General features: G+C 30.4%; 2 protein-coding genes across 3 annotated transcripts; one reads left to right on the forward strand and one right to left on the reverse strand.

Annotated features, from left to right (window-relative positions):
* On the reverse strand, positions 1-1993 carry LOC137826172 (uncharacterized). 2 transcript variants are annotated; one of them, XM_068632043.1, is made up of 2 exons: positions 1856-1993; positions 1-1395 (listed from the first exon to the last, which is right to left on the reverse strand). In XM_068632043.1, exon 2 carries the CDS (start codon positions 1260-1262, stop codon positions 462-464), a length of 801 nt encoding a protein of 266 aa, XP_068488144.1. In that variant the 5' UTR covers positions 1263-1395; positions 1856-1993; the 3' UTR covers positions 1-461. The 2 variants fall into 2 exon arrangements, with proteins under 2 accessions (XP_068488144.1, XP_068488145.1); XM_068632044.1 differs by having other exon boundaries at positions 1-1281; positions 1856-1991.
* An 11655-nt stretch (positions 1994-13648) lies between these two features.
* Positions 13649-20314, forward strand: LOC137825639 (cyclic nucleotide-gated ion channel 2). Its single transcript, XM_068631365.1, has 8 exons — positions 13649-13947; positions 14245-14899; positions 17208-17423; positions 17531-17841; positions 18430-18541; positions 18625-18861; positions 19489-19575; positions 19677-20314. Exons 1-8 carry the CDS (start codon positions 13922-13924, stop codon positions 20160-20162), a joined length of 2130 nt encoding a protein of 709 aa, XP_068487466.1. The 5' UTR covers positions 13649-13921; the 3' UTR covers positions 20163-20314.
* Positions 20315-21206: the final 892 nt, after the last annotated feature.

Genomic DNA, 21206 nt, shown 5'->3' on the forward strand with positions numbered 1-21206 from the left:
TTGTATGTGTAACCGGGCAAACAACTCCCACTAATAATAATGTTACAAATTACAATTGGTAAAAATAAACAGTATTTATAAAATTAACTTTCTGTTACTGATACACTTGATAACTACAATAATACATCAGGGTGTTCTTATGAAGTTCAAATACTGATAAAGCAACCATTTGCCACAGGAAATGGCAAAATCATTATTCATTACCTTATTCACTCCACGGCCTTGGTCGTCATCAAAATAGTTTATGCCAAAAACTGATATCCATCCTCCCAACCAGAGCTAAAAACCCAATAACTGTACTGAGATTGTCTGGGGCTATATATGATAAGAGAAATGATACAGGTTTTAAATGGAGATGTTGGGTAACTGCAATGTAAAAAGACACTGGATGAAGGGGCGCACAAGGTGAGGTAACCTTACATTCATAATGCTTTCAAAGCAGAAGACATACAGCCTCAATCTCAATTGATAATTTCCCTGACAAGCCAATCCAAACTAGGATATGCAAAGTACAAGATGAGAAATGATGGGAGAGCAAACACAACGGTAACAAGTATATACAGAGCCAAAATGGCTGCACTGGCAGGTATTGCATACAAGACAATCAAAAGAAAAATAATGATCAATGGGAACTTTGCAGTCAAGTGAACAAATAAAACCAGCGACTTCCGCAGCGATGCATGCAGGGTTTCTATACTAAGGTAATTACTGGTATTGACATGATACTGATTGGAAATTGAATACTCTGGATGACAAATTTGTCCTCTATGAAGGCTACTGTGGCTTAATTGGCTTACTGTTGCTAAGCTGTCTTTAATTGGCCAAACTGGTTGACGATCCCCACACACAGTAGAATGTGACTTCACTCCATCACCGTTCATGCTCTCAACCATCCAAAGAAGAAAGTAGTTCTTGCGAGGGAATTTCATATTTCCCTGGTACACTAAACGGAGAGACAAAAGGTTACACCATGGGCAGGAGATAAACAGTGGAAGCTGAATCGGCAGTGTTGGAAATTTCACCACAGCCCATTGTAATCCAAGGATGCAATTTTTACAAAGAGTGTGACCACACCACAAGACATAAGGCACATTTTCAACAATGTTAAAGGATTCCCAACATATTGGGCATTCCAGCCTTTCCTCTCTGCTCACCATAGAAGTCTCGTCATCAGAATATTCTGAAGCAGGGTGAATTGGCTTTGGAGAATCATTTTTCGGAGCCACACTTCCAGCAATGACACTAGACGCAAAGTTCCACATTCTGAATCACGTTACAACACTATACAAATAACCAGGAATCAGGCATCATTTGGTCCTCAATTTGGTCATTATCGATGACATCAAAGCATCAAGTCTAAAGAATACAATTTGTGACAGAGGTGTACCGGGTAACCTAAATCAAAACAAGTGTCAGAACTCACCGTGCAACACATCCACATTATATTGAAAAGTGATGTATTAACAGAAATTAAACATTTCCTTAACATAAAATGTTATCACTTAGTTAAGATCATAATACACGCTCTTCGAACAGATTCGGTGAGCATTATCAACTATGCACAAATACGACACATATCGGATTCAAGGGAAATATAACGTTTAAATACTATATCCCGTAATCCTCCATTTCCTTTCATTTTTATACGAATTGTTTGTCATAATTAGCTTCTTAAAGCACAATGCATAAGAATAAAACACTGAGATTCAATAAATTGATGACAGCATCCAAATCAAAGAGTGAATACGTGCACACACTTACAGAAAGAAGAACCCTAATAGAAGGAAATGAAAGAAAGAATGTGAAATGAAATGACAATAACCGCTAAAACAGCTGAGGAAATAGAAGAACGTACCGAAGCTGGAAGCTGGAAGCGATTGCACGGAAAATTCATGATAGATAGACACAACCAGAGATTGGAATTCTTTAAGCAAAAAAGAAAAGAAAAAGAAGGTTAAGGAAAAATCGTTACCATCTATGTGTTCGGTCACCATTTCTAGAAAAATAAAATACATTTCCATTTTTTTCTATTTAAATATATTTTACAAATACTATATGTGGGTAAAAGAAATTAAATATAATAAGTTTAATTTTTTTGTACAAATAAAATATTTTGTACTAAGAAAATATGGGTTAAGTGATATAATGTAACAAACGGAGTTATAAAAAATATTTGAGGTGATTGAATATTTTGGCTTTTATGAATTTTATGAATATAGAATCACATTTCTTATAGAATCTTAAATTTTGCGCACTTGAAATCAATAACTAATAAAATATTATATGAAAAACTAAATTTAATGGAGTTATAATGAAAAAAATTAAGGTAAAAGTTACAGATTTATAGTAGAAAAAAATAGAGAATCCGTAGAAAGGATTGAGAAAGATACCAAAGTAGAGTAGAGTATATAGAATAGGGTTCAGGTATTGTAATTTTATTTAGATAAAAGGGTATATTTTGTAATACTCAAAAATAAAGGAAGGCAGAGTGCAATAAAAATTTAGGGGTGTAAATAGCAAAATAGATTGCAGTTTTGAAGAGAGGCCCAACCCACTGTGTTCTAATGGGCTGGGTTGGAACGTAAAATGTACGGTAACAGTAGAATATGAGTGTTCTTTGCATTGCAAGTTATATATATATATATATATATATATATATATATATATATATATATATATATATATAAATTATTTTTATATTATATAATCAATCTTATATCACTTTATTTTCATTTATTATTTCTCGAAAGATAAAAACTAGAACTTAGTCTTCGGTGGTGATGATGAAAATTGAACCAATCTCAAAATCATGATTTGGTTACAATTATTGGGTGTACGATCTTAGAATCATCATTTAGTTAAAATATAACTTTTTTTTCTTTATTTTATTTTATTAATATTCGTCAATATATATAAATAACTATAATAATGCTGATAAAAAAATTATATATAGAAATAACTATAATATGAAATATTTACAAACTTATATACGAATTCGAGGACGTGAAAATTTCATTGCATTTTTACATAGCGCAGTTATGTGTATAGCTAATTAAAATTAAATAACATCAAATTCAAATAGAATTTTATATCTTCTATATTCAACAATACAATTCAAATAAAAAAAAAATTATGTATCCATTATGTTAAAAATTTACTTGCATAAAAGATGTTGAAAATATGTTAAATTATATTTAACCTAATGTTTTAAAATAACATTAGTCCATAATAATAACGAACATACTTACATATATTGAAATAAATAAAAAACTTGAATTCTTGTGTTAATACTTCCTTCATTATTTATATAAATTAATTATTATTCTTATAGAATTTAATTGTAACACTTTTACAGTATCCAATAATTAATTAGAATATTATTATCTATTAGTTAATGAAACATGATTTAAGTACACTACTAAAAAAATATTAAATAAAAATTAATTTAAAAAAAATAAAAATTATTTATTATATTAACTTAATTAGATATTACTTTAAATAAAAAAATTTATTGATTTCTATTATTTTTAAATAGATTTTAATTAGATATTAATGTTTTAGCTATCAAATTTTAAAGTTGGTAACTAAAGTAATTAAGTAGATATTAATTTAAAAATTATTTATCAATAATAGAAATTACTTTAAATATCAATAATTTTTTAATCTCTAAATTTTTATCTAATTTAGTTAATATAACAGTTAATTATTATTTTTATTTTTAAAATTAATTTTTATTTAATATTTTTTTTGTGGTGGTATAACAAAAGATATAGAATAATAATTTTAGAAAAAACATTTTTGTTCTATTTTAGTCTGACTAGGCGAATTGCTTTTTAGTAAAGACTATGAAAAGTTTAAAGGATTTAATTATATAATGTATGGGTTTTGTTACTCAATCTTAAATATGTGTTTAATCGTTTAAGGAACTATATTACATACCATACAAGTAATGAAAACATAGAACAGTTTTTGAAGCTTAAATATGAGTTATATTGCGTTTATAATCTCGAATGCAATCTAAGCACAAGTTACCTATGGTTATTTGGTCTTTTCTGTGTGATGATAGTTCTGAGAAAATGTTAAGTAAAGTATGTACATATTCTAGGCCACACCTTTGCATGAATGATGAATGAAAGGTGTGGCATGAAATAACACTGGGTAAGAAGAATGAGGTTTTGAAGTATATGACCAGAAAAGAGATGAGAAAGGCACGTGAGAAAGTAAGTAGCCATAGGCAACCCGAAGAGTTAAGGACACAACTTGATGAACATGGACCACCTCTAGTAGCAATTTGAAGACAAACACTTTGAATGGGGACACAAATTCAAAGAGGTTGGATAAGAACAAGGTTATGTCTTACAAACATATTTGGGGTTTCAAGGGCACAAGTGTATGTATAATGAGAACTAATGAGTGGATATGTATATATGTTGATTCATGTTGGAGATCCACGTCCACTAGAGATTAGAGTATTTCATTGTATATAAGTGAGTGTAAACCTCAATCCTATGAATCGGTTTTATGGGGTTGAGTTAGGCTTAAAGTTCACTTCGTAATATGGTATCAGAGTCATTTCGAGTATATCCTAACGAGTATTTGTTGGGCATATCGTGTCACCCGCTATCGTGCCGCTATCGGACCACCCATAATATATAGTCTCACGCACGAGTTGGCAGTCTCGGCGTGAAGGGGTGTGTTGGAGATCCCACATCGACTAGAGATTAGAGCTTTTCATTGTATATAAGTAGGTGCAAATCTCAATCCTATGAATTGGTTTTATGGGATTGAGTTAAGCTTAAAGTTCACTTCGTAATAGCTATGATCATGCTTTTAAATTTGTTTTGAGACTTGCAATTTTTTTTTATGGTAAATTAAATATTTGAACCTTAGAGTAATAAGTTTTTTAATAAGACAACGTTATCGAAAAGAAAAATAGTTAAGAGATGGTAATTTAGTAAAATATTTGAGAGAAAGTTTTTGAAGATTTATATAGAGTAAAGATAAGATCCATTCATAATAGTGAAGGTAGTATAAGATTTAATTAATGATTGCATCATGCTCATCTAAGCAAAATAATGGCCAAGGGACAACTATTGTCATTTCTAAAAAATCAATGATTACTTTGTACTAAGAGAAGCTTCAGTGCGTTGTTGGTTAGGTAGGAGTAAAATCCAAATTACAAAATCAACAAGTACCATTTAGCAATTAAGAACTTTCTTGCCAAACTTTTTCACGTTTCTCTATCGTAAAGGTCACCAACTTCTACAATTTTTTGTTGGCTCACAAAAGTTTCTTTAATATACGAGGATTGTATCTGGCCAAAAATTTATGACAGAAAAATCGGTTTAGTGTAGTTGTTAGAGAACAGGTTCGTGTTGTATTGGAAAAAATGTAAATTTGGATTTCAAGAAACTTTATTTAAAAAAAAAAATATGAGAGCAAAAACAGATATATTTTTTGTTATATACACAGATGATAAGTGATAAAAAGAGGAAACTACTATTTTCACTAATTTACGTGATTACAAAACTCTGATTGTACCGAAACCATCTTTGATTTTCATATTGAGTTTTCTATTTTTAGTTTAAAATTCAGACAATAAAATTTAGCCACATGTGTTCGTAGTATCTTCGTAGAACTGATAAAAAATAACAGTAAAACTTGTACCGAATAATTGAACCCTCGTCAGAAAAACTACTCCATGGAAGGTGGATTTAGCAATTTGAAGAAGTGAAACTACTACGATTTTTATGCATTCGTTACTCTCATAGAGTGCCCTCGAATTTGTCTCATTGGTGTATAGACGAGGGTTCACTTATCTCTGCAATACCAACAATTATAATCATCAATCACATTTCATTCATTTTCTAGCGTGCTAGCTACTCACCAACAATTAAACACAAATTATTAATATACTAAATTAAAGTTAGATTGGTATAAGAAAGTTTACTGGACGGAGACGGACTACCGATGACCTGGTTAAATAAACGGTTACAACATAATAAATACGTAATAAATAGGCAGTTATAACTGGAGTTGAATGAGTCAAAGGCACCTTCAGTAATACTGGGGTAAATATCTCAATGTAATGATAAACTGAAAGAGACACTCTCATGACTTCAAGGAGTTATTACACATGTTCTGATGAACCGTTTATTCAGTCCACACAAAGGCCTAAATCAACCTATAATTGGAACTTTTGAAGGGGGAAACAGGTACGTTTTTCATATCTTAGGAGAACAAACCATAAATGTTAGCACTGACTTGATTGTCAGAGTGCAATCGCAGGTACCCCGATCGACGAAGCACACGCAGCGAGAGAAAGAACATCGAGGAACTAAAAAACTATTGACGCATTAACGAATTGTGTACCAGTGAACAAGTATTAGGTCTCATCATCCGTAGAAGTACAAAAATATGAATGTAATTATCGGTTTATAAATATGATTTCACTGTAATTATTCTCAAAAATTTTGGTTGAAGGTAAAAATAAAAAAAAAACATTATAACATTTAAGTTATGATTTAGTATATCGTAATTAAAGTGTTAATCGTTGTTAAATGCATATTTTCATTTTATTTATATATATATATATATATATTTATAAAGATAATAGAATACATATATAATATTTGACACAATTTATCGAATTATAGTTATAAGAAAAAATCCATACGCTTAATTGATTATATTAAAAAAATAACTTTTGATACTTTGATCATGTTTCTTCTTCAAAAGTTTGGTCTATAATTATAGAAGTTGCATTGACATGTGTCGACATCTCTTTGGGTAATTAAGTTAGATAAAATGTATAAAAAAATTGGTTTGTTTGTCCTTGGTAGAAGTAGGAAGCAATTGTTTACTTCGATTTTACTTCAAGAATTGAGAAGGAGAGAAAGGTAGGGTAGAACATTTGATTTGTACGGATGTTTGAAAATAACAGCATCCATTATTTGATGGTCCCACGAAAGATAAGGATTTTGTTGTTTTGTAATTATTGGAGGAATTTCGACGTGTGCATGTGTCACTATTTTTCCATCTAAAACTTCCATATAAAAATAATGCAGTTCCTTGATGCTGTGTTTACACTGTATAGCCATGAATGTCTTATATAAATCCTTTTCTCAAGACCTGGATCATAAGAATTTGTAATTACAAATGTTATTTTAATAACCATGTGGATTTAACAATTTCTATGAGGTTCTTGGATGATATGATTTTATCTTATAATGATAATATGATTTAGATAATTAATTTATCCTAACATTACTTATATCTCTATGAAAAAATTATATTATGGAAGAATGGGTTTAATCAAAACAATAGGTTTATGATGATATTGTAATGACTTTAAGTTCGAGAAACAACATCATTAAAGTCAATCATTGTATATAAGGTATTGTTCGCTTTAAAGATCAGTGTTTTGTCACAATTTTATCTTTAAAATATCCTTTCATATATTAAAAAAATGTATTTAAACTGTCATTAACCTTAACTTTTAAGTAAAACTATATTTTCACCATACCAAATATAATTACATATTGTAATTATATCAATTTTACAGTAACATTAAAATACATACATGAACTTATAAAAGAAAAATATGTTATTTGAATATGGAAGATGTTTAAGGGGGAAATAATAGTTGAATGATAAATGGGGTTAGGCTTTCGCTTTCAGTTTTCAGTTTCATGAATAAACTTTGATTTTAGGAAAAACTTTATGGCTTCCTTTCGGTAAATTATTTGGTACAACTTTTAGTTTTTATCCTCAATCGTGCTTCACGTTTCACTTTAGAGGATTGGAACGCGAAAGAAGACAATAATTTGAACCATTTTGATTCAAGCTTTTTCACAATCACTGTTCCTTCTTATATAAAAACAATGATTATTCCTTCTTTATTTCCTAAAGAAACATGTCCAGCTTCGTGTTCACTCACAGTTCACAGTGTGAAAAGATTCTGCAACGGCAAACGCACCTTCTTCGTTCCCCCTTTCGAAAATGACTTCAAAATCTCTTGTATCTTCAATAAAGAAAACCATTCCTTCATAAATTATAACCATATTTACGCAAACAAAATGTTACATCCAATTTCAGTGCCATACACTTTTAACAAAACACTACAACAAAAACATGAATTATATACGAATGAAAATTCGTATGTAAAATCAATATTACATACGGGATTCAAACACAGCTTTCTTCAGTGATTAAAAAAAATTTAACCACTACAACACTCAACTTCTTTTGTATTATTATGATTTTTATTATACTTATTATTAATAACAATACTAATTATATTAATAATACTAATAATAATTTATAATACTAATAATATTAATAATATTAAAAATATTTTATAATACTAATAATATTAATAATAATATGTATAAATTATATTAATAATAACATGTATAAATTATATTAATAATAATAAGTTTAAATTATATTAATAATAATATGTATAAATTATATTAATAATATGTATAAGTTATATTAATAATAATAAATATAAATTATATTAATAATAATATGTATAAATTGTATTAATAATAATAAGTATAATAAAAATTCACTTTCACAAAAAAGTTCATCTACAACCTCACAATAATTTATGCTTTGGAATATCTTTAAGAAATACCTTTAAAATTTATTTTGTCTATGGTCTTTTGCGCCAATCACTTGTTTCTTCGTTTTTGTTAAATATGAATTATGAATTTGTAGGATCATATTGATTGTTTTATCTATTACAATTTATTTATATAATATTTTTCAATTTGAGTGTGATTTAGATGATTGATTAATTTAATAGAAGGAAGAAATTATGTTTATTAAATTATTTTTATATAAAGGTTGAAATATTTTTAAAATGTTTTTTTAGTGTAATTATTTTTAAGAGATAAGAAAAGAAATACCTTTAAGAAAATTTGTTTAGAGGGATTTTGTTTTTTATCAATTCACCTAAGTTTATTGTTCAGCCTTTTAATTATCACAAGAGTGTCTCATACAAAGACATGTAGGTTGTAAGATCTCACGTGAAAATTATACTCCAATCTTTACTCTAAATGTAAAAGAAATTATATCCAAATCTAAAAGGATTATGAAGCACTTTTGATTCGGAATCTTCAATTGCACGTGTGCTCATATCTTTTAAGAGAGGTAATTGTTCATTCTTTCTATAATTAAAATAAAGACAATAATCAACAAGAATCAACACACTTAAGATAATCAAGTTCTTTATAATTGTATATAGAAAACTCTTTTTGAAAGATAAAACTTAATGATTTTTTGTTTGCAATTTCAACGATAAAAAAAATAACCTATCTCTTGAAAAGAACAATTATTAAAATTTCAAAATATTAATACAGCAGAAGTGTTTTAATAACGATGTACACCAAGTGAATTGCATTTACTTTGAATGAATTTACATGGAATTTTATTGAGAGACAAATAATTTACTTTTTTTTGGAATGATTTGATTATTTTATGCTTTGGTTTGGTTTTCCGGAGGAAGAGGGAAACAAATGAGTACTCTGTAGGAATCTTGGAACAGTATTGCCAGTTTATTACGGTAGCAACATTTTTGGAATATAGTTCATATCATACTCGTAAAATAACAATCACCATGTGTCACTCTCCAAAAACCTAAAAGGATACAATAATGGAGAATATTGTCATTAAACAAAATGGGACCATATGATGTTCTTCAACTTCAATTCAAATATAATCTCTTTTTTGTGAAATAGATCTTAACTTTCTCAACATATAATCCTTGATTTTTATCTGACTTCAAGACATAAAAAATTCTCAGTTATTGTGTATTGAAAATAATTTATGAGAATATATATGTTTTTGTATGGATATGGATGGATACTCCGTTTTCTTCTGAATGTTTGTAGTGTCCTTGTACAAGATTTTATTTTTTATGGTGAGATTCTATTAAGAAGTGAATTTTAAATTTTACTAAAACTTATAAAATCAGTTTATAATGTGAGATTTGTACTCATTTATATACTAATAAATGTCGATGTGAAATCTCCAATAGAGTGAGATATCTGCAAAAGATACTCTTGTGTCTAAGTTATAATTCAATACATGAAAAGTAAAAATAATAAATATTGTTCAATAATCCATATATTTATCTTATACGTAGTGTGTATTTATAGTGTTATAACGAGTCATTGATTATAGACATGAATCATGGTAGATCACAAAACTAATATCAATATTAAAATAAAATTTTGTATTTATAATAAATAACACAGTTAATAAATTATTAATATTAAAGTAAAAATTTGTATTTATGATTAATTACGCTGTCCAAAAATTAGTCATTAATTTATTATAAATTAATTTCAACCACGTTATTTATAAAATATTAAAACAAATTACCGATAGAATATTCAATCATGTAAAAAAGTTACCAATCGAACATCATATCAATAATACAATATGTGAATGACATGCAACTTTATATATATATATATATCGAAATTTGATGTGTAATACTAATAATACAAACATCACGAACCTTCCACCTCCGGAAAGTTGTTACCTACCATTTCGCACACTCACTCAACCCTAACACGCAAAATCTATATCAGAGTACATTAATACTTTATTATAATAAATTAAAGATTATACATGTTGGTCAATATATTTAATATGCCCAATTCACAAATCTATATAATTGTATATATTTAGCATTTTTGTTATCCTTTTCAATTATAGACGATGAGAAAAACAAGCTTATATACGACAAGAGAAACTAACTATATATTGATAAAAATACCAAATCAAATGAGGGGCCATGGCTTCTTGCGTCCCAATAAAGTTTCATCCTTGTTATTATACATTGATAAAGAAAACACGTAAACCATATTTATTTGTTTTATTGATTTATTAGTTTATCATCACTATTCATTCTTTCACCATTTTTTTTCTCTTTCATTCCAACCCTAATCATATTTTGATTATACAACTTCTACGTTTTACTTGGGTAGAATTTTTTTATGCTATTTTGGAAGTTAAAATTATAAATTTGAATTATGATTAAACATAGTGTTACTATTTAGAAGTTCTGTTAGTGAATAATTTTTTTTAAAAGATTAGTTTAAGTTAGAATGTAAAAATTTATATTATTTTTCTTTTTTATTTATGTATAATGGTTAGATTATTTTTAAAATGATTTATATTTATTTATTATTTTTTACTTATAAAAAAGATGTTTAGAAGTTTTTGGGCAATTAAATGTGAAATATAACCTACATTTTTATGAAGTGTTTGAAATGATGGAAAACGTTGGCTAATAACTGCACATCAAAAGTGAAATGCCAAAGAGTTTAATATTTTAGTTAATAGAAGCACGTGGTGATGTTCTTCCACAAATGGTATATAGTTAATTGTAACACTTTTTCACTTTCCCATTTTTGTCTTTCATTCTTAAATGTATTATAATTTCCATCAAAAGGATTCAGTTCTAAGTAACCAAGTTCAAGTTCGTGGCTATTAAACCACTTAATTTATTACTCCCTTTATTAATTACCCGTCACGTCACTTTGAAAGCAACCATAGCTTAGAACACACAAAGCAAGAACCAAACATAATAATTGTACGTAATTACCCATATTTAAACTAATTGGATTTTAGCTATTGTTAATTAGTGACATATTTATCAGTCTTTTCTTTTTTATAAATAACGAAACACAATATATTCTACAGTTTTTATAATTATGAATAAGCCATTTGCTCCACTGTGGATCGACAAAGAAAGGGCCATCAACCATGCTCCAAATTATACTAGCTTGACATTAGTTTATATTTAAATTGTTTCTTTAAAAAATATTGCTGCCAAAATTCTATTATTCATTTATTTTCTTATTATGACATTGCATTACGTAATACTTCAATGTTGTCCTACGTTAACTTTTTTTTTAAATTATCATAGAATCTAGAAAATTAAAAAAAATATATATAAAAAAAAATAAATAAATATGAACCTTAGTCAAACTCATATACTTACTACCAACTTTATTTAAAAGCAACTTCATTTAAAAGAGACTCTACAACCATGTTATAATCTACTAACTCAAAACCAACCAAGATACCTAAAAGAACAACATCATTAAACCAAACTACTCAAACTAACAAACTACAAAGACTTTTGATCATAAAGAAACAAATCAACAAGTTAAGACACCAATAGAAAAGGAAAAACTAACCAAAGTAAAATTAGAGTAATCTAAAATCAAACTTTTAGTTGAGTTAAAAAAAAAAAATTAGAATGATCAATCACTTCATCTTTAAAGATGTATTTATTCCTATGTCTTCAAATCTCTCAAATGATTACAATCCAAACATTTTCTCAAACAACGTTTCCATAACCTAAAACGTTGTATAAATTAAAATATAAGTACAAATATTTATCACGTACTTTTTAAACGGCTAATATTTTTTATGAAAGACAATTTTCTTGATATTTCTAATATTATAATTTTTATATATTATTAAAAAATTAATAAAAATATTTAAGAGATACTCTAATCAGTAGAGTCCTCCCTCTTGTAACAAATAACCAAAAGCTATGTGGCAATGCATGCAGCCCGAATAAATGCTACGATAAATTATAATAACATACTCAAATAAAATTGCAAATTAGGTGAATATATTAATTAATAATATCCATCTACAGTGAAATAATAAAGATGCATAAAATATGTGATTGCAGAAATATTTGGATTTAAATATTATGTATCATTTAATGTAGTTTGTTTTTATTGATCCAACAGAAAAACAAGCCAGCTGGTGTGGGGAGATTGGTAGAATGTTTTTATGTTTTCAATCATTCAAGGTTTGGCATACGTTTCAAAATACAATCTTAAACTATTCAAATACTTTTTGTTTTTTTTAACGTTGATGTATGTGGGTGTAGTCTCCCCCTATCATCATTCATATAACGATTTCAGTATTTGCAATCTTAAACACAAAACAATAATATCGCATATAATTATCTCTATTTCTATGTTTCACATATTCTTTATCTTTTCCTTATATATATTAATACAATTTCTACACCAAAAATAATGATTTAAAATATAATTTAAATTGAAGAAACAATATTTTACTCTCTCAAATTTCTGTTAAAAAATTCTTAATGTAAAGTAAATTCAAAATATAGAATCTCATAGTGAGGTGTATATGGTATAAGAAAGTTTGTGCGTTTAATGTAAGAGAAACAGATAAAATTTATGTAGATGAGATTGGGTTTAGAAATTAATGTAGTAGATAATTTTAGAGTTTTAACAATTTTTATCAAAAGAAATAAATAAATATGATCCAAAGTATTCCAATATTTATAAATAACATCAATCAAAATTTCACTAACACATAAGATAAGATTATCATAAAATCAAAATTTACTTTTCTTTCAGAACATTAAAACAACATCTAATAACTTAAATCTTCAACAATTTTTAATCAAATACATACAAAAGTTAAGAACAATTTTTAATCGAATACATAAAAATCTTTAGAAGTTATAAACTCTCATATTGATTTAGAGTTTAAACCTAACATGTATATTTTGATGTCATGATTATGGTGAATGTGGGAAAGGATAAGAAGAAAGAAGAGTGGGAGTGTATGAGGCATGGAAGAAACAAAGAAGGTGGTCCCAAGGGTGGTAGAAAAGGGCAAAGAGCATACAGAACAACGTATAGCAACCAACCCCACCATCACTCCCTCAACGTTGCGTAACCGTAAGCTCCAATCCCTACACTCCTGATTCACATGCAAATTCATCTTCTTCTTCCAATCCTCTTTCTTATATACTCTTCTTCCATGTGCATACCCTGACACACCTAAACCCCACTTTTCCTCCATCTAACTCCCCTCCTCCCATGGTTTCTCTCCATCATCAACCATGCCCAACACCTTCTCCCTCCTCTGGTTATCTCTCACACTCAAATCCTTCATTTCATACTTCTCACATCATTTTCACAACTTAACCGTTTCGGTTTCTATGCCCAAAATGTCATTTCTTCATCCTTAACCAATTTTCAAATACACTATCAAAATGGACATCTCTATTTTCTCTTAAAACTAATCACACACTTTTACATACATATATTCCAGAACGTTCTTTGTTTATAGATTATGTAACATGTTCAACCAATTCAGCGTGTGCTATGAGAACTAGGTTATGAGGTTTGTTTTAGCATTTATTTTGTATGTTCGTCTTGGCAGGTGGATTGGCAAAAAGTTGCGAAGAAGGAACACAGTTAGTAATGGAGAGAGTGGGAGCAACGAGAACGTCGTCGGTGCCGTTGTTGTGGATGACAATCCATTTGGCAGCACGGTAGAGTGTTACGCTTGCACGCAGGTTGGCGTGCCGGTGTTTCACTCCACCAGCTGCGACAGTTTTAACCAGCCGCAATGGGAGGCTTCGGCCGGCTCCTCCCTTGTTCCGATCCAGAATCGGCCGAACAAGGTTCTCGGGTTTCGGACCGTATCCGGTTCGAATATTGGACCGTTTGGGAGGGTTTTGGATCCGCGGAGCAAGCGCGTGCAAAAGTGGAACCGCGCGCTGCTGCTGGCGCGTGGGGTGGCGTTGGCGATTGACCCGCTGTTCTTCTACTCGCTGTCGATCGGGAGGGAGGGGTCGCCGTGCCTTTACATGGACGGAGGGCTGGCGGCGATGGTGACGGTGGCGCGGACGTGCGTGGACGCGGTGCATCTCTTGCACGTGTGGCTGCAGTTCCGGCTGGCGTACGTGTCGCGCGAGTCGCTGGTAGTGGGGTGCGGGAAACTGGTGTGGGACGCGCGTGAGATCGCGTCGCATTACCTGCGATCGTTGAAGGGATTCTGGTTCGACGCATTCGTGATCCTCCCAGTTCCCCAGGTGAGAGTTTTTTTTTCATTTTTTTCTACTTTTTCATTCTTTCACACCACACTCACGCGCATGCACTACAACGCCTTCACTTCTATGTGAGTGAGTGTAAGAAAAATACACATAAAATAAAATAATATGAATAAGGATTTTTTTATTTAGTTGAAAAGAAGTATAAGAGAATTAATTTCCTCTGCTTTCAATTTCTAATTCAGTGATTTTTTTTTCTCTTCTTTGCTTTCTATCCACACTTGCAAACAGACAGTTTAACCATGGATTCTGTAATCAGTGTAATAATGCAAAAAGTTTATAAGATAATTAAAAAAAACTAGGAAACACATTGGCTACATGTATCCATATTTTTTTAAAAAATTTAAATAGTACAATTAAAACATATATAATGCTAAAAGAATAATTTAAGAATTAAAAAAATGTATGTTTATACTATTTTAGACAGAAAAGTTTGAGGATTATATTTAATGGAGAAGTAAGATACTTATTACTTGGAAACAATAAAAGAGATAATAGAGGCAGTTAAAAAAATATCCACTTCATACAACTGGCGGAAAAAAACACATGCACTCTTGCATTGTACACCTATATTATTTTAATTTAAAAAAAATTATAATTCTAAATAGTAATCTAAAAATTGAATTTTATTTATTTACATAATTTTAAGTGGAGAAGTTAGATAATTATATTTGGTAGAACATTTAGATAATTATATTTGAAGAAAATAAAGATACTTGCAAACAATAAATATATATATCCTTATACTAGAGGATAACTTTTTTTTTACAAAACAATGTATCCCTACTTATATATACAGTGAAACAGATAAAGAAATTCTTTTATAAAATTAAGGGGAACTTCAAATTTAAATTACAATAAAAATAATGGTAAGGAATGCCATTTATACCTTTTTTTAAATTAATATTTTAAATCTTTATTTAGTAATTTGGATAAACTTGTTAATATTTTTAAAGTAAATTTTGTGGCAGTTGGAAAATTGAACTTGCTTAAAAAAATTAACTTATTTTTAGTTATATTTGCACAATTATTTTAATTATTTAAGAACATATAAAAAATATTATTATTTTTTAAAATTATTTTACTATACCCTTTAAATTTGCTCTAACTTTAAAATTGAGAACATCTTATTTTCTGTGAACTTTTTATAGCTAAACCGTTAATGTTCTCATTTTTCAACACCATTAGGATTTGGAATATAAAACAATTTCTAAATTTAGAAGTTATAAATTTTGTGAAAAATTAATAATATTTGCAGGATTTTGTAAGATGTGAAATTAGGGTTTATATTTGCAGGATTTTGTAAGATGTGAAATTAGGGTTTATAGATGAAAATTTTATTTTATTTTGAGTGGAAAAAAGTTGAAAACAATTCGATCAATTCCATTTGTGAACGTGTTATGTAAAAATGAGAATTTAGGGATTTCAGATTTCAGTTAGCTTAAAACTTCTTTAGGAACCAAATTTTCTCAGTTTTAAACATAGCGGGACTAAATTATGTACCATAAAAAGAGATTGAAGAGCAATATTGTTCATAATCTAAATTAAAGGAAACAAAAGTGTAATTTATACATTTTTCTGTGTAATACTTTTTTTATCCGTTTTCTGTGTAATATATAACATGTGTTATCTTAACACATCACTCATTATTTTATAATAGTTTTATACATAATAATTGAAGTAACCAAATTGGAATTTTGCCTCTAACACCAGTGTGCATAAAGAGAAGACAATAGTTATTAGACTGGTACCTTAACTTTTAAAAGTGTACTTGAATTTCAGTCAGAACTTCTAAACTAACTTTTATTTCTTATTGAATATTGCATCAACATATTTAACATTTTTTTCAGATACAGTTAAAACTAAAATTTCATTTCAAATTTTCGTTAACTTAAAAGTTTGAATGAGTTATTATTTTTTTCAACTCCAACTAAATTCAACTCAAGTTAATTTTTTAACTAAAATGTAAGCATACACTAAGTAATCTAGCACTCTGCATACAATTTTGAAAGTTTGATTTCACGGTCTGCTACATTCCATCGACTGTTACAGGACTGCAAACCATAGACATCTCACATGGTCAGTAGCACAGTGAAATATATTTAACTGTGTGTCAATGTTTCACAGTCATAAACACATTTGTCTTCTTCCATGTCTTGTCACCTTCTTAATAGAATATACTGAAATAAGCCAATAAAAGTAATTTATATATATCCAATAGCATGCTGTCTTTTCCTGTTTAGAGGATGTCGTCAACCCCCTTTTAACTACATTTCCCTTCTTTTTGCAGGCTGTGTTTTGGTTGGTAGTGCCAAAATTGATCAGAGAAGAGCGAATTAAAATCATTATGACCATAATGCTATTGATTTTTTTGTTCCAATTTCTCCCCAAGGTTTACCATAGCATCTGCATGATGAGAAGAATGCAAAAAGTCACGGGCTACATCTTTGGTACCATTTGGTGGGGCTTTGGTCTCAATCTCATAGCTTATTTTATTGCTTCCCATGTAAGTACACTCTATAACTGAAGTTTGAGCATATGATCAAGTTGTCACTAAATTCATTGCTGAAAAAATGAAAATTGTTTTTCTTTTCCCTCATGGTTAATTTATAGGTTGCTGGAGGGTGCTGGTATGTCCTTGCAATTCAACGAGTTGCGTCATGCCTGCGACAGCAGTGTGAGAGAACTAATGGATGCAATCTTTCTGTGTCATGCTCAGAGGAGGTATGCTACCAGTCTTTGGCAGGCGCAATAGGAAGTTCTTGTGGTGGGAATTCAACAGTACTGTTAAAAAAGCCTTATTGCTTAGATGTTGAAGGACCTTTCAAATATGGGATCTACCAATGGGCACTTCCAGTCATATCAAGCAACTCTTTGGCTGTAAAGATTCTTTATCCCATTTTTTGGGGTTTGATGACCCTCAGGTAATTTGGTTAATAAACAGACTGCTTATGTTGTATTTCTCAAGTTAAGTAGTTCGTGTTTGTTCATGTTAGAATGTGTATAAATCCATACATCTGAACTCAATAAACATTTATTATGCCTATGGGCTTGGCTCATGATGCATCTCTCTCAACCCTGAAGACATTTCGTTTTGATAACTGCTTTTCTATACACCAGAACGCATTCAAGTAGTTGAAAACTAACAGTGCGTTTTGATAATTGTACTGTTGAAGTGTTTTGATTGCAATTCTTTTAACAGTGTGTTTGATAAATATTTTGTATTTTCGGTTTCACCATATCTGTACTGCTATCTTAGTTTCAATTTGTGGTTTTCCAGTGGTCATATTATATCCAAAAATACCGTATAGTTAATCGGTTAAACAGAAATGTGTAGCGTTATTTTATCTAGTTGGTGGTTTTAATGAATAAAGAAAATAGACTGGATTTGGGTTCATGCAAAAGAAATGTTTTCTAAATGCGTTTGATTGAGATGTATTCAAATGTCATGCATGAAGCTTCTCGTCTGTTTGACTGAACATCTGTGTTCATAATCCCTGCTATTCTTGCAGCACTTTCGGAAATGATCTTGAACCCACTAGTAACTGGCTAGAAGTGATTTTCAGTATATGCATCGTACTCAGTGGACTGTTGCTTTTCACATTATTGATTGGTAACATTCAGGTATGCAAAAATCATTATTATTATTATAAGTATGAAAGGATGCTCATACTCAAACATGGTGTAACAAATGGTGTCATTCCCAGGTATTCTTACATGCTGTCATGGCAAAGAAGAGAAAGATGCAGCTGAGATGTCGAGACATGGAGTGGTGGATGAGGAGGAGGCAGTTGCCATCACGATTAAGACAAAGAGTTCGCCATTTTGAACGTCAGAGATGGGCTGCGATGGGAGGAGAAGATGAGATGGAAATGATCAAAGACTTGCCTGAGGGGCTGAGGAGGGACATCAAGCGCCATCTTTGCCTCGACCTCATTAAAAAGGTGAGTAAATGAAAGATTCTCGCAGAACTTTTAATCACTTTCCGAAGAGAAAATATTTTCTTGTGCAGTTGCCACCGGTCTCAATGTTTGCATGACTCACAATTCATCAAGATAATCAGTTTCTGCGTTTTTCTTTTAAGAGATTATTCATCTCAGTTATCTCCAACTTTTACGAAATTCACCCCACACTTGAATTCTACACAGTTATGGAATTTTCTCCATAACCCTCCATACCACTTGGATAATTTCACTGAATCATGATGAAGATTCCGTATTAACTAGAAAATGACCAAAAGGCTAAAATAATGTGTAGAAGTGGAAGACAATCCTTATTATGAGTTAGTTTCTATAATTAATTTAGTCATAAATCCAAAATTTTAAGATGATACAAAGCCTAGTCTAATAGTGTTCTTATTGGGTTACCACTTAACTGACCACCTACAAATATTTAATGCTGCAAACTTCATGCTTAAGACGGCTAGTTATTTATAAAATAACAATATTACAGCAGAGGGGAAATTACATCATCACTTTGTGATTGGCAAATAATAAGAGCAATATAAAATACCCTTTTACTATGGAAATTTAAGCAACCTCTACTAAAAAGTTGTTTTTTCTGTTTGACAGGTTCCTTTGTTCCACAACTTAGATGACCTTATTCTTGACAACATCTGTGACAGGGTGAGGCCCCTAGTCTTCTCTAAAGATGAAAAGGTATTACTCATGTAAACAATTGACATCATTTGATACCATATTTTCTTCCAAGCATTACATGTGCAAAAGACCATCATGTTGTTAATGCCCTTGTGAAACAGATAATCAGAGAAGGTGATCCTGTACCAAGGATGATGTTCATCGTCCGAGGACGCATAAAGCGCAGCCAAAGTCTGAGCAAAGGCATGGTAGCCTTAAGCATCCTTGAGCCAGGAGGGTTTTTGGGTGACGAGCTACTTTCATGGTGCCTTCGCCGGCCATTTATAGATAGACTTCCGGCCTCCTCAGCCACATTTGTGTGTCTTGAATCAGCAGAAGCCTTTGGCCTTGATGCAGAGCACTTGAGGTACATCACTGATCACTTCAGGTACAAGTTTGCCAACGAGAGGCTGAAGAGAACAGCAAGATATTACTCATCTAATTGGAGAACCTGGGCTGCTGTCAACATTCAATTTGCTTGGAGACGTTACAGGCAGAGGACTAGAGGTCCAGTGACGCCTGTAAGGGAGATTGGAGGGACTGAGCGCAGGCTCTTACAATATGCTGCAATGTTCATGTCAATAAGGCCACATGACCATCTTGAATGAAAGCTGCTGTCTATGTTTTTCAATTTTTTATTGCTTCCTGGCCTTCAATAAAACTGTCTCAAGTCCATTAAACCTTATGATTTTTTAAGTTGTTGTGAAAGCCATGGAATCATCGATGAAATTTATAAAAGAAAGCATGCGTAATTGAAAAATCCTTTATGTCCTGTTTGTTCATTTTATTATAAGTTTGACAGTGATTTTTTTCATGGGATTTGCATCTTGAGCAATCCCCTGTTGGGGCTGCTATGTGCTTAACAGCAGCGATACGTTGACACCATTTGGTGAAGCCACTCCCATTTGACAACGTGTGATGTGGTCAAAACATGGCAATTTAATAACTTTTTATGCTTGTGCGGGGTCGAGTATTTTTTGCTACAACTTCATACTTTATTACAAACAAAACCTCTTTATTAACAATCCTCAAATACTTTTTGTCTGACAAGAATGTCGCAGTGAAACCTATATATAACAAGCAATAACTCAAGCATGTCACCACCAAAACAAATATGTCATCAAAATGCACAAAAGCAATTAACATTATCACTCAAACTTTTTTCTCCGATTCATGAACTTCATGTTCAGGAGTTGTCATTTATATGCTGCAAAAACATTTCAAAGTCAATTCCATGCATCACACCAAATCAAATCCATGGATCACATCAAATAAAATCACACATCTAAAGTGGCCACAATGTGCTGGCAGAGAAAACTGAATTCGCCAACGCCATGTGGTGTGCAGCAATCCGCCAGCACTTCCTTTCATAATACTGTTATGTCCGTTTTTCATTAACAGTGTCTAACTTCCTTTTGTATATTCTTACTGAATATTTAACCATGTTATAACTACCTAATTGACCAACATAATAACTTCATATCATACGGTTCACATATACCAACACTGCTACATTCTTACTGAACTTTTAACCACTTTATAACTTACTTCTAAGTGAACTAAATAGACAACCACGTAAAGTTCCAAATTGGTTTTAATAACCATACTAATAAGTAGTCACAGTACTAAAGTAAAGGAAACATTATAGGTTC

This window comes from Phaseolus vulgaris, chromosome 8 (genome assembly GCF_000499845.2).
Source record: "Phaseolus vulgaris cultivar G19833 chromosome 8, P. vulgaris v2.0, whole genome shotgun sequence".
NCBI lineage: Eukaryota > Viridiplantae > Streptophyta > Magnoliopsida > Fabales > Fabaceae > Phaseolus > Phaseolus vulgaris.

What these genes read in the sequence shown, in the direction of transcription:
- LOC137826172 (XM_068632043.1), bottom strand. Translation starts at nt 1,262, where the DNA reads ATGTGGAACTTTGCGTCTAGTGTCATTGCTGGAAGTGTGGCTCCGAAA.
- LOC137825639 (XM_068631365.1), top strand. Translation starts at nt 13,922, where the DNA reads ATGCCCAACACCTTCTCCCTCCTCTG. An exon ending in TGATCCTCCCAGTTCCCCAG is followed by an intron (nt 14,900 to 17,207) that starts GTGAGAGTTTTT and finishes TTCTTTTTGCAG; the next exon opens with GCTGTGTTTTGGTTGGTAGT. An exon ending in GCCTCGACCTCATTAAAAAG is followed by an intron (nt 18,862 to 19,488) that starts GTGAGTAAATGA and finishes TCTGTTTGACAG; the next exon opens with GTTCCTTTGTTCCACAACTT.